Source organism: Selaginella moellendorffii, unplaced genomic scaffold, assembly GCF_000143415.4.
Source record: "Selaginella moellendorffii unplaced genomic scaffold, v1.0 SELMOscaffold_0, whole genome shotgun sequence".
Lineage (NCBI taxonomy): Eukaryota > Viridiplantae > Streptophyta > Lycopodiopsida > Selaginellales > Selaginellaceae > Selaginella > Selaginella moellendorffii.
The window spans coordinates 3,170,796-3,183,286 of NW_003314261.1; the positions used below are offsets into that span (position 1 = coordinate 3,170,796).

At 50.8% G+C, this 12,491-nt stretch overlaps 5 protein-coding genes across 6 annotated transcripts; 4 read left to right on the top strand and 1 right to left on the bottom strand.

Annotated features, from left to right (window-relative positions):
* The first annotated feature begins 72 nt into the window (after positions 1 to 72).
* LOC9655813 (momilactone A synthase) lies at positions 73 to 1,216 on the top strand. Its single transcript, XM_024663437.1, has 3 exons — positions 73 to 90; positions 151 to 169; positions 267 to 1,216. The coding sequence occupies exon 3, from the start codon at positions 288 to 290 to the stop codon at positions 1,119 to 1,121; it is 834 nt and encodes a 277-aa protein (XP_024519205.1). The 5' UTR covers positions 73 to 90; positions 151 to 169; positions 267 to 287; the 3' UTR covers positions 1,122 to 1,216.
* A 249-nt stretch (positions 1,217 to 1,465) lies between these two features.
* LOC9655814 (probable polygalacturonase) lies at positions 1,466 to 3,195 on the top strand. Its single transcript, XM_002960266.2, has 5 exons — positions 1,466 to 1,874; positions 1,935 to 2,055; positions 2,105 to 2,279; positions 2,342 to 2,412; positions 2,545 to 3,195. The coding sequence occupies exons 1-5, from the start codon at positions 1,491 to 1,493 to the stop codon at positions 3,159 to 3,161; spliced, it is 1,368 nt and encodes a 455-aa protein (XP_002960312.1). The 5' UTR covers positions 1,466 to 1,490; the 3' UTR covers positions 3,162 to 3,195.
* A 911-nt stretch (positions 3,196 to 4,106) lies between these two features.
* On the bottom strand, positions 4,107 to 6,825 carry LOC9655815 (probable polygalacturonase). The gene is made up of 5 exons (XM_002960914.2): positions 6,110 to 6,825; positions 5,591 to 5,711; positions 5,327 to 5,501; positions 5,200 to 5,270; positions 4,107 to 5,128 (listed from the first exon to the last, which is right to left on the bottom strand). The coding sequence occupies exons 1-5, from the start codon at positions 6,500 to 6,502 to the stop codon at positions 4,455 to 4,457; spliced, it is 1,434 nt and encodes a 477-aa protein (XP_002960960.2). The 5' UTR covers positions 6,503 to 6,825; the 3' UTR covers positions 4,107 to 4,454.
* Positions 6,826 to 6,884: 59 nt separating this feature from the next.
* On the top strand, positions 6,885 to 10,721 carry LOC9655816 (protein fluG). Of its 2 annotated transcripts, XM_024669141.1 has the most exons (18): positions 6,889 to 7,120; positions 7,264 to 7,515; positions 7,582 to 7,649; positions 7,717 to 7,829; positions 7,909 to 8,014; positions 8,070 to 8,226; positions 8,276 to 8,371; positions 8,435 to 8,483; positions 8,549 to 8,823; positions 8,875 to 9,047; positions 9,109 to 9,229; positions 9,280 to 9,332; positions 9,391 to 9,517; positions 9,570 to 9,715; positions 9,774 to 9,956; positions 10,038 to 10,264; positions 10,332 to 10,477; positions 10,533 to 10,721. In XM_024669141.1, the coding sequence occupies exons 1-18, from the start codon at positions 6,950 to 6,952 to the stop codon at positions 10,599 to 10,601; spliced, it is 2,532 nt and encodes an 843-aa protein (XP_024524909.1). In that variant the 5' UTR covers positions 6,889 to 6,949; the 3' UTR covers positions 10,602 to 10,721. The 2 variants fall into 2 exon arrangements, with proteins under 2 accessions (XP_024524915.1, XP_024524909.1); XM_024669147.1 differs by having other exon boundaries at positions 6,885 to 7,120; positions 10,038 to 10,477.
* Positions 10,722 to 11,110: 389 nt separating this feature from the next.
* Positions 11,111 to 12,436, top strand: LOC9641451 (bidirectional sugar transporter SWEET1a). Its single transcript, XM_002960268.2, has 6 exons — positions 11,111 to 11,204; positions 11,288 to 11,324; positions 11,392 to 11,605; positions 11,676 to 11,837; positions 11,943 to 12,062; positions 12,129 to 12,436. The coding sequence occupies exons 1-6, from the start codon at positions 11,171 to 11,173 to the stop codon at positions 12,279 to 12,281; spliced, it is 720 nt and encodes a 239-aa protein (XP_002960314.1). The 5' UTR covers positions 11,111 to 11,170; the 3' UTR covers positions 12,282 to 12,436.
* Positions 12,437 to 12,491: the final 55 nt, after the last annotated feature.

The following is a 12,491-nucleotide window of genomic DNA, read 5'->3' on the forward strand; positions in this document are numbered from 1 at the left end:
ACGATAGAGCACGCTATATACAGCAAAAGAGTGTGGGCAAAAGCTCCAGGGCAAAGCCGGCATTTGATAGGATCTCAGCGGGGATCTCAGGTAATCGTACTTGGAAATGCAAATGTTGCAGTGATTCAAAGGTTTTTCCTCTCAACCTAGTGACTACTTGATCGAGAAGGTAGGCTCCATCTTGTCCAGTGATCCATCCGGTACTGCATATCAAAGTAGAGAGTGTTCGTCCACTAAATCTCTTCTTGATCTTGGAACCTTCTCAGATCATTAGATTCGATCAAGAGATGAAGCTGCAAGACAAAGTGGCGATCGTGACGGGCGGAGCCAGCGGCATCGGCGAGGCCATCGCGATCAAATTCGCAGCACACGGCGCCTTCGTCATCGTGGGCGATATCCAGGACGAGCTCGGCCAGAAGGTCTGCGCCGCGATCGGGCCGCGAGCCACATTCGTCCACTGCGACGTGGCCGACGAGGCCAGCGTGGAGGCCCTGGTCAACACGGCGGTTGCCCGACACGGCCGCCTTGACATCATGATGAACAATGCCGGCGTCGGGGAGCCCGGCGGCCGCGATGTCCGGGATCTCGACATCCGCGCGTTTGACCGGGTCATGTCGGTCAACGTGGCCGGCGTGGCGCTGGGCATGAAGCACGCCGCGCGGCACATGGTACCGCGCGGCTCCGGCGTCATCATCAACACGGCCAGCAACGTCACGGGCGCCGCCGGCATCGCACCGCTGGCGTACACCGCCAGCAAGCACGCGGTGGTCGGGCTAACCCGGACAGCCGCCGTCCAGCTCGGGCGGTATGGGATCCGGGCAAATGCCATCTCCCCGGGCGCCATTCCCACGCCCGCGTTTGTGCGCTACTTCCGCGAGGCTGTGCCCGGGATGGACGAGAATGGGGCCAGGGCTGTGGCATCTAAGGCGACGACGCTCAGGTATGGAGAGGATTTGGAAAGCGCGCTGAGCGTGGAGGATGTTGCCAATGCGGCCGTGTTCTTGGCTAGCGAGGACTCGCGGTTCGTGAGCGGGCATGAGCTGATGCTGGATGGAGCGAGCACCGTGACGGACAAGTCGTTTGATGCGATCGGGATGATGCTTGCCACTGCTTCAAGCTAGAACAAAGACGATTGATTTGGTACTAAACCATCTATCCCACGATTTGGATTTGGAGAGGTTGCAATCAAACGCAGTCTCGTGATTTATGAGCGAAAGATACCAATCGCAGTGGACAATTCAAGAGAAAACCGCGACGCACAGACACAAAGGAGGAAAAAAAGATTTGGCAGAGCACTTACAAGTCACGAGAGATATAAGGTGTGGAAGAAGCGCTGGGGCCGTTGGATTCGCTGGATCGACGGCTGCCCAGCGATCTTTCGCTGTCGTTTCCCTGCGACATCTTCTTTTTGCTGCTTAGAAATTCCTTTGGGGCCGCCACGTCCAAAAACAAAACAGAGAGGAAAGGAAGAATTTGGTATCGATCGACTGATGGAGCTTGAGATTCATGGGAGAGTGAATCCCGCAACGAGGATTCTCTTGTTGATCATCATCCTAGCATCGCCATCGCTGTTCCTGCTGGGTGATTGCTCGCCGGCGATCCAGGGATGCAACAGCGTCGAGAGCAGGCTGGTCCCGGGGCTATCGAGGGCGCGGCCGCGCGTTTTCTCCATCGCCGATTTTGGGGGAGTGAGCGATGGGATCACGCTTAACACCAAGGCGTTCCAGAAGGCGATCGATCACATTGGTAGCTTTGGCAAGCTGGGAGGCGCGACCCTCTACATCCCGCGAGGCAAATGGCTCACTGGATGCTTCAATCTCACGAGCCACATGACTCTCTTCTTGGAACAGGACGCCACAATCCTCGCCTCCGAGGTAAGAGAAGAGTTCTAGCACGGAAAAAAAATCCGATTTTTTTCTGGATTTCTTCGCTAGGATCCTCAAGATTGGCCCGTGGTCGATCCCTTGCCATCGTATGGGCGAGGAAGAGAGCTTCCAGGGAAGAGATACACGAGCTTGCTTCATGGGCTGAGGATCACCGACGTCGCGATCACGGGTATTTATAAGCGCTTAGTGATCGATTGAAAAACACTTGATTTTTCCAGGAAACAATGGCACCATCGATGGCCAAGGCCTCATCTGGTGGAACCGATTCCGCTCCAAAACCCTCCAGCACACCCGGGGCTCCCTCGTCGAGTTTATGTTCTCCTCCAACATCCTCGTCCACAACGTTACCTTGATCAACTCGCCCTTTTGGACGCTCCATCCCGTTTACACGAGGTATTATGAGCCATCCTTGGCATTAAAAGAAGAGCTTTTCTTCTCCTCTTTTTCTTCCCCAGTGACGTGATGATCAAAGGAGTCACCATTTTGGCACCTCACAAGGCGCCCAATACGGATGGAGTCGATCCAGGTTAGATCATTCTCCCCTCTATAAGATAAGACGGAATCTGGCTTTGCTTTGGCTGATAGCTAGAGCCACTTTGACTTCTAGTCAACTTTGCAGTCATTCCCGCGCTGACCATGGGTGTATATTCCCCCGCAGACTCCAGCTCCAACGTGTGCATCCGCGACACGTACATAAGCAACGGTGACGACGCAGTGGCCGTCAAGAGCGGCTGGGACGAGTACGGCCTGGCCTTCAACCGTCCCAGCCACGACGTCTTCCTCGTCAACCTGACCGTCAGCGGCTCCCACGGTATCTCCCTGGGCAGCGAGATGTCCGGGGGCATCTACAACGTCCACGCGTACGGCGTCTCCATCTCCGGGGCCGTACAGGGCATCCACATCAAGACCTCCGCGGGCCGGGGGGCTTACATCAGAAACGCGAGCTTTGCGAGCTTTGAGATACTCGACACCGGGGTCGCGTTTTCTTTCACTGGGATCTATGGTGACCACCCGGACGCCGGGTATAACGCCAGCGCGTTCGCTACCATCGAGAATATCTCGTTCCGGGACGTGGTTGGGATGAGGGTTAACCGCGCGGGTGACTTTCGCGGGGTGCCACAGTCGCCATTTCGCCACACTTGCTTCACCGATGTGGCCTTGGAGCTGAATGGGAAGAGCAACCATTGGAACTGTAGCTACATAGAGGGATATTCGCGGCATGTGTCTCCTCCGCCATGTCCCGAGCTTCAGCTAGAATCAGAATGTTGGTCTTGATTTTCTTTTTCTAATCTAAATTAATTAATTTAAATTATTACTATTATTATGTTAAGAAGAATTACAAGTATATGCCTTTTTTTTCGATTCCACTGGGATTTCCTACAAGGAAGCTCATGGTAGAGGAGCATCGCGTTACCATGGTGGAATCCAGGGACTAGCAACACGGCTTGCAGCCCTGCGAGCAGTGATCCAAGGGGAGGGCAATGATTTCGCGCTTTGGATATCAAGGCGCTCCTTCTCCCGGCCAGCGGCGAGATCAAGTCACTCGTCGCCAAGCTCCACAAGGTCAGCGTCTACGGTCAGCACGACTCGATGGTGGCGAGACCCAAGTGCTGGCTTCGCTCGTTGTCTCGCTCCCCTTGTTCCTTGCTCGTGGTTCGCAAACGTTTGGGTCTGGAAGCGATCAAGCGATCGGCTGGGCTGCGAGCACGAAGTTGTAGAGGTGACGGCTGGCCACTGCTTGACACTAACATACAATCTCCATGGGAAAGACCACACTGCTCCCGCCCAAGACAACGATTTCTCACGCTCCTCGTAGGTGGCGGCGGGGCAAAGCTTGACGCTGGGCTTCCCATGCAAGCATCTCTACGTGCAGGGGCCGCGGGGCTGGAGGTGGAAGTCCGCGCCGTGTGGAAAATGGAACGAAGGCGAAGAGGACGAAGAAAGAAGAAACAAAGGGAAAGGGTGGCTCGGAGTTTGTGTTGTCCGATGCGTCAGATGGAGGGAATGTGTGGTGTCACAGAGATTTCGATTGGAAGATAACTGGTGCTTGCGCGAGCCTAGCACCGAAACTTGCAACCGGATCAAGAGCTCCAACTCGTCTTTGCTCGCAGCATCCGCCAGCTTTTGATCGACGCTGAACTTAGGATTCTACGCCGCTGCCGCCATCTTTGTGACGATTGGAGCGAGCAAAGCCAAGGGGAATAAAGGAAAAGCAAGGTCTTAAAGAACGAAGAGATCACTTTGCATTTAGTTCGTGGCTTATTTCTCTAGGCGTGTTCATGCTCTTCCTACAAACGCATACTTTTAGAAAAAATAGAGAAAAAAAAAATGCCAGCTTCTTGAGAAGAAAGCTCTCTCGATGCCTCCTGTGCCTATTCACATCCCATGATCAAAAGGCTTCGTCGCGCCCTGCCTGTCGCTAAAGAATTATTCACAAGCCGCTGGAAGCTTTTCTCCCCCTCTGATCTTCCTTCTTGTTCCTCTTCTTCTTCTTCTTCTTCTAGCCGATCACTAGCTGGTCGTTCGATCGCTCCGTGGTCTCCCGTCGCATGAATCAGCTCCCAGATCCTAGGAAGAATCGTACTGCCGGATAGCTTCGAAGCACGAACTCGCCTCTCCAAAGCAAAAGCCACCGTCCTGCTGCTTCCTGTCCAGCTCCAAGCACGGCGATGGCACCACCCTCTCCGAGAATCCATACGTATTGGAGCAATTCCACGCTCCAGCTCCCACCGACAAGGAGACGTTGGCGAAGCAAAGGTCGCGGAATGGAGCTTCTTCCAGTCCGGCCATGCACCCGGCCCAGCCGATCTCGTGTCCAACCACGTCCCTGATGGAGATTCCTCGTATCACTGGAAGAGCTCGAGGATCGTAACCATCGTCGGGGTGTCCTCCATACAAGGCAGTGAAGTCGAAGGCCACGCTTACGTTCTCGAGCTGGAGGTCCGAGATGGAGATGTTGGTGATGTAGCCGCCCCGCCCGGCGCCTGTTTTGATCCGGATCCCACTCCTCGAGTTGGCCACCCTCACGCTCTTGATGAAAACGTCGCTGATCCCGCCAGACATCTCGCTGCCAAACGCGATTCCGGCGCTCGTCGGGCTTTGTCCCGAGACGTTGTGGATGCAAACGTTGGTGCTCGGCATGCCGTAGTTGATGCCGTGCTCGTCCCAGCCGCTTTTGATCGAGATGAGATCGTCCCCGGTGGAAATGTAGCAGTCCCGGATGCAAACGTTCGACGATGAATCTATATATCTCCGGAAGTTAGAGCTTTCGCTTTGCAAACGCGAGGAACCCAAAAAAAAGATTTTTTTTTACCGGGATCTATTCCATCGATGTTTGGAGCGTATGGAGGAGCTAAGATGGTCACGTCCTGGATCAAGACGTCGCTGCAAAAGATCACGTCAAAGTTTTCTTCCCGAGAGAAGGACATGAAAGAGCAAACCTGCAGTAAACCGGATGGATAGTCCAAAACGGGGAGTTCTTGAACGTAACGTTTGAGATTGTGATGTGCCGGGAATCAATGAGCTCCACCAGATGGCCTCTCGTGAAATCCAGTGTCTTGTTGTGGAACCAGTCCCACCACACTGAGCCTTGTCCATCGATCGTGCCATTCGCGCCTGGAAAGAAGAAAAGGAAGCTTGCGTTTAACGAGGAACTATGCATATCATATCATCGATCAAATGAGGAAGAAACTATAAAACTATACCTGTGATAACCACGTCCACCATGTTCTTCCCATGGATCAAGCTAATGTGTCTTCCGCCAGGGAGTTCTCGGCCTCGTCCATACGACGGCAACGCAGGGATAACTGGCCATTCCAGTAAATCCTGTGAGGGTGGAAAGACTTAGAACTTTGGCGACTAAGAAAAAATTAGTTTTTGGACTGCTCAACAAAGCCTGACGCGATGCAGCAAGCTGGACAGCAACCAGAAAGGACTGGTACTTTTTTACACTAGTTTTTCTAGCTCAAACTTGGGCAAAAGTTAAGCTGGAGTAGAAAATTCTTGAGACACCCAGGGATGAGCATTGGAACAATCCAAGGATTTAGAGAGAAAAAAAAGAGAATTTTTCCAGAAGGAAAAACTCTGTACCACGCACAGAAGAACAGTAGCAGTAAAGGCTTGGAGAAAGAGAAATGGGAGAACAAGAAGAGAGAAGAGTAGAAAGCTTTCTCTTCTCTTGCTGTCATGCAATGCAAATAGAGGAAGAAGAAGAGAAACACTACCTGAGATCCAAGAATGACCGCCCCTTCCTCGAGAAAGAGCGTGAGATGGCTGGTAAGATTGAAGCTCCCGGTGAGCCATCGGCCGCGAGGAACGTAGAGCTGCGCGCCGCCCTTGTCCGCGAAGGATTTGAGGTAGAAGATCGCATTCTGGAACGCGAGCGTGTTGACGATCCGGCCGTCGCCCACTGCGCCAAAATCGGTGATCGACACGCTGTGCGGGCGCTTGGGCAGGCTCCGCGGCGAGCAGCAGCCCGGAGCTGGCGCTGGCGATCCCCCGCCATGAGGAGCCCTAAGCGAGAATTCTTGATGGGTGTGGCGGTGACGTGGAGATCTGCCCACGCTCGCCTCGACTCGGCCCAGTAGCAGCACAATCAGGATCGACAGCACACACATTGCCTGGTCGATCGATCTCCGCGCGGCGCTCGCCCTTGTCCCCCCTCACATCCTCTCCCACTGTCGCGAATCCGGTTGATGGACTGGGCGGCAAGATTCTTCTCGGGAGGAGGAAGAGGCGCCAATCGGTCCTAGATCCAGATCGCGGCGGAGGAGAGGAAGGAATTCCAGCCCAATTCTCCTTGATGGCCGCTACTCCAAACTTCTAAGAGAGGGATTTTTTATGGCATTTAATGAAGGCCTCCTCTCTCTCACCGTACCAGTGACCACTGTTGCCCTGTTCGTCGGAGAGAGTGTCTCGTTCTCTGGAAGAGCCCTAAAAGCAGGGGAGCGACAACAGCCGTCCGATCTAAAAGCCCTAAAGACAGGGAAAATAGTTTGAACCCTTGTTTTTTTACGTGGAAGTCAACACTTGTGAGTACTTCCTGCTTGGACGAGGGATTGGCGATGGCGGTGGAGCGCGAGAGGATTAGGGATGCGATCCATTCCACGGCGCTGGTGGACGGCCACGCGCACAATCTCGTCGGTATGGATTCCCACATGCCGCTGCTCCAGGCCTTCTCCGAGTCGCAGGGCGAAGCCCTCGCGCGATTTGGATCCCAGACGCTGTGCTTCAAGGTAAAGAACCTGCCTGCACGGTCGATTCTTCTGCCTGTAGATTTTCTCTAGGATTGATGCCCCAAGCACGAAGAGGATTCGATTGCTCTTATTTCTTTTTTGTTGTGCTTGCTCTAGCTAATTGTTCTCCAATTTTTTTGCAGAGAAGCTTGCGAGATCTCTCACAGCTATACGGGACCGACGCTTCGCTCGAGAGCATCGAGGCCCATCGACAAGCCGCCGGCTTGGAAGCTCTCACGCGCGAATGCTTCCACGCCGCCGGGATTTCAGTGCTGCTACTCGACGATGGACTAGCAATGGACAAAATGAAAGCTCTCGACTGGCACAAGGGATTTGTTCCAGTGGTCCACCGTGTGCTCCGGATCGAAATAGTTGCCGAGGCCATCCTAAAAGAGGTAAGGATCCAATCCATTTCTTTGACAGGAGGACAAGTATATTAAATTCGTTTTGGGTGGATTCAGGGCCCCCCAGGTGGTGTCACTTGGACACTTGATAGTTTTGCCGATCGATTTGTTGGCAGCTTGAAATTATATCCTTTTTTTGCTTCACTTTATATTCGTTTCCGTGAAAGCTTTCAGCCTTAACTTTGTAAGCACACTCTCGGAAGGAGTTGTGGCATTTAAGAGCATCGCTGCGTACAGGAGTGGCCTTGATATTGATCCCACCGTGTCGAGGCGAGATGCCGAGCAAGGACTCGTGCAAGATATGGGTATGAAACTGAAAATGAAGATTGTTTGATTTTGTACGGTATATAATCAACTTTCTTTGTCTGTGCTGCTGTCTTGCAGTCAGCAGCCCTCTGCGATTAAAAAACAAGCTGCTCTTGAATTTTCTCTTCGTCCTAGCTCTCGAAGTTGCGTGTTCTCAGGATCTGCCCATGCAAATACATTCGGGGTATGCGTTTATGGTTTGGCGAAAGATAAACTTTTGAACAGAATTTCTCATCCAGGTTTGGCGACAAAGATTTAGATCTTCGCTTGTCAAATCCTTTGCACCTGCGAGCTGTTTTGGAAGACGAAAGGTTTAAAAAGTGCCGTCTGGTCCTGCTCCATGCTTCATATCCATTTGTTCAGGAGGCTTCGTACTTGGCCAGCGTTTATGCACAAGTAAGTGGTCGCAAACTTTTGAGCTCTTTCCAAAAGGATAGCTATGCAGGTGTATTTGGACTTTGGCCTTGCTATCCCAAAGCTTAGCATCCGAGGAATGGAAAACACGTTAAGCCAGCTCCTGGAGCTCGCCCCGCTTGATAAGGTATCAAAGTTCCCATATGACAGACTAGTTCACGTAAAGAATTGATAGCAGACTCGGCTGTAGATGATGTTTAGTACAGATGGATACGCATTTCCGGAAACGTATTATCTTGGTACGGGGAAGTTTGATACACGCATGTGCATGATCATGCTGGTTCTTACATGTTTAAGCTTTCAGGGACGAAATGGACCCGGGAGGTTTTAACAAAGGTTTTGTACAACGCTTACGTCGATGGGGATCTCTCTGTTGAAGAGAGCATTGCCGCAGCGGAAGGAATCCTCCAAAAGAACGCCTTGTCTTTCTATAAACTTAATGGCGATGCCGCCTCCAGCCCATCTACGGCGGCCATTAAAAAAATGGTGCACGGTAAGGACAAAGTCATGGCAGCGGACAAGGAAATCAAACAAGTCCGGCTGCTATGGGGAGATGGCTCAGGACAGAGGCGATGTCGGGTAAGCTTTTAAGTTTTGTCAAGTACTATTCACTGATTGCATTGTTTGTAGGTTGTTCCAGCTGAAAGGTTCAAGACTTCAATTTTAAAGCATGGTGTTGGTCTTGTCGAGTGTGGAATGGCACTTCCGGCTGGAATCGATGCTGTTGCAAAAGGATCCGGTTTGAGTGCGGTTGGAGAGGTCAGGTTGATGCCAGATCTAGCAACCAAGCGCAGACTACCATGGTAAGCCGCAAACTGGCGTTAAGATTTGTTGTTTTTTTTTCTCATGTGAGATTTTTTGTAGGTATCCACAACACGAAATAGTCCTTGGAAACATGCACATCGTACCTGGGAGTCCTTGGGAGTGCTGTCCAAGAGGCACATTGCAATGCACGCTGGAGATACTGAAAAAGGAGTTTAACCTGGTACCGAAATTAGTTTTCTAACATGTGTTTACATCGAGATTTTGCTGCAGGAAATACGTGTTGGATTCGAAAACGAGTTCTATTTGCTTAAGCCGTCAAAACAGTAAATTTTCATACAAGAAGTGCTGTTTGGCATATTGACTCTTGTTTTTCTCTGACAGAGGGCCTTTGAACTGGACTGGGCTGGATACTACCAACTATTGCTCCGCAATATCTTTTGATTCCTCGTCACATATCATGGATGACATCTACGACTCATTGAAAAAGCTAGATATCGAGGTGGAACAGGTGTGTTTCTACTTTTAAAGTTATGTTTCTTGTTTTACCTTTGCTCTCTTAGATGCATGCAGAAGCAGGCAATGGACAGTTCGAGATTTCTCTCAACCATTGTCCAGCAAGTACTGCAGCTGATAACGTGCTTTTGCTACGAGACACTGTCAAGTCTATTGCTCTTAAGCACCATATTAATGCAACATTCTTGCCAAAGTAAGAAACAATCTTCATCTTTCCATCATTTGGAATTTAAAACATTTTAACTTTCCAGGTACTTTGCAAATGACCTTGGCTCGGGTTCGCATGTCCACATGAGTCTTTGGGAAGGGGGAGTAAACAAGCTCATGGACGAAACCTCCCGCTACGGCATGTCCCCGCTTGGTGAAGAGTTCCTTGCTGGAGTTTTGCACCACCTGCCTTCCATTCTAGCATTTACCGCACCACATCCTAACAGGTAGAGTTGATTGTGATTTGCTCCATTGCATTGCTTTCTTATATATGTCCTTATAAACTGTTCTTGTGTTGTATGCCAAAGCTACGCACGACTTCGTCCATGCACTTGGAGTGGAGCGTTTCAGTGCTGGGGCCACAGCAACCGAGAGGCCGCATTGCGCACACTGTCGCCACCGGATGCTGATGGAGTTAGTAACTTCGAGCTCAAAGCTTTCGATGGCATGGCCAATCCGCACCTGGGACTTGCGGCGATTGTAGCAGCAGGAATCGATGGTTTGAGGAAACACATGGTTCTTCCCGAAGGAATAAGTAAGTTCTTCTCTTGCAAGTTGAAAGTTTCTCTTTTAAAACTCCGTGCTCCGTCTCTCTTTTCCAGGCGTCGATCCTTCCACACTTCCGAAAGGCACAGTCCCGAGCCTGCCGTCAGAGCTAAGCGCCGCGGTGGAAGCTCTCAACGCAAACAAGGACTTGAAGAGCATCCTGGGCGAGAAGCTAGTGAGAGCCATATGCGCCATACGCATGGTAAGCTGATCGTTTGTTCGGGTGTTTTGACTCTGGACTTTCTTTCTTTCTCCAGTTCGACGTTGATATGTGTAGAAACTCCAACCCGGAGCAATTGCTCGACCAGCTCGCCGACAGTTTCTAAAACACCACACTGAGGAGCAAAAGTTAGATTTGCTTTTTGGCTTTGCAACTGACTTTGTGTCGCAACAGCCAAATTGTAAAAGATCGTACTAAAAGATCGCTTAAAGTTTTCTCCTGGGAAGAATGTGATGATATGGTAGTTTGACGATGGCACTCGTGCGTATCGCTCGCTCTTTATTTCTTTTTTTAACTTTCTTTTTCTTTGGAAGAACTTTAGAAGGAAGATCGCTTTTGCTTTTTTTTTTTCTCTTCGTGCACGGATCTTATAATCAAAGAACATTGCGTGTCTTCGCTTGTATCAAAATTTTCTCCACTTAAAATTTGACCACCTTGGCCTAGCCGACCACCGCGAGACCAGTGTCGGAGGGCCGTACATACGGAGCCCTCGACACGTGGCGCCACGCGTCCGCGCACACATGATACGGCAGTATCGGACACTGGAATCTTTCTCGCTCTTTAAAATGCGGAGGCTCGTCGCGCAAACATCAGCAAGAAGCAAGAGAGAAGCAAGGAAAAAAAAAAAACAAAAAGAGAAAAAAGTTTTTTGGTAGGAGCGAAAATTTTGGCGCCATGGCAGCATTGAGCTTAGCATTCGGAATTCTCGGTATGTTAGCTAGAACGAAGAGCAAGAGAAGAGATTTTTTCGTTCTAGCGACGATTTGACGGTGGTGTGTCTATGTGTAACAGGGAATCTCATATCAATTTGCTTGTTCTTGTCACCAATGTGAGTTCTTCCTTCTTCCACTTCCTTGGAGATGGTTTCTTTGCTCACAATTGCGGGCTTTTCACAGACCAACATTCTGGAGGATACACAAGGAGAAATCGACACGAGATTTCTCGTGGCTTCCATACGCGGTCACGCTCCTGAATTGCCTCCTCTGGACGTGGTATGGTCTCCCCTGGGTGCAAATAAACATCCCAGTTATCACCATCAACATCAGTGGAGCGATCCTCCAGCTCACGTACGTTTTGATCTACCTCCGCTACACCACTGCCAAGAAGAAGGTACCTCTCGTGACCAATTCACAGAACCGGTTACCAATCGTTTGGTTTGTCTTTGCTGCTCCTCGAACAGATGAAGATCGTAGCGAGCTTGATCATCGTACCTCTCTTTGTAGCCGTGATTTTGCTCGTCACCGTCTTTGCGATGACGCAGAAAACCCAGAGGAAGCTGTTTGTGGGAATCCTGTGCGTGATCTTCACAACGGGGATGAACGTCGCTCCACTCTCTGTCATGGTAAGAGATCACCACCTGGCTCCAGTAGAACCAAGAAACGTGAAAAGAAGCTATCTTTTTGTTCTTATCCCTCCGCGGTTTAACTCACTTCCTGTCCCTAAACAGCGAATGGTAATCAGAACGAGAAGCGTGGAATTCATGCCTTTCTACCTCTCTCTGTTCGTCTTCATCAATGGATGCGCGTGGCTCGTCTACGGCCTCCTCACTTCCGACGTCTTCGTCCTTGTAAGTTGCAGAGTCTAGATTTGTCTTCGTAAAGTTGGAAGCTTTGCTGACCTCTCGCTATCACAGATTCCCAATGCTCTCGGCGCTTTTCTGGGCGCAATGCAGCTGATCTTGTACGCAATCTACAGCCGTGCCACACCCAAAGTCGACGAGGCGGAGCGCCAAACCGGCGAGAAAGACCTCGAGATGCAAAAGTCAGGCAGCGTAAACGGAGTATAGGACGGGGCGAGAGCGTGGTACCAGAAGGGAAACCAATTTTCTCTTGGCCTTCATCTGTACAGCGTAAACTACCAGATTTTGAGAGGATCGCCTCAAAGTTCGATCGAAGCGATACTTTCTTTCTAATTGTGATAGAAGTCCCTGCAAATTTGCAAGCTGTTGTTTAAACGTCTCCTCAAAAAGAAACCACGCGGCTCATGCCACCAGGAG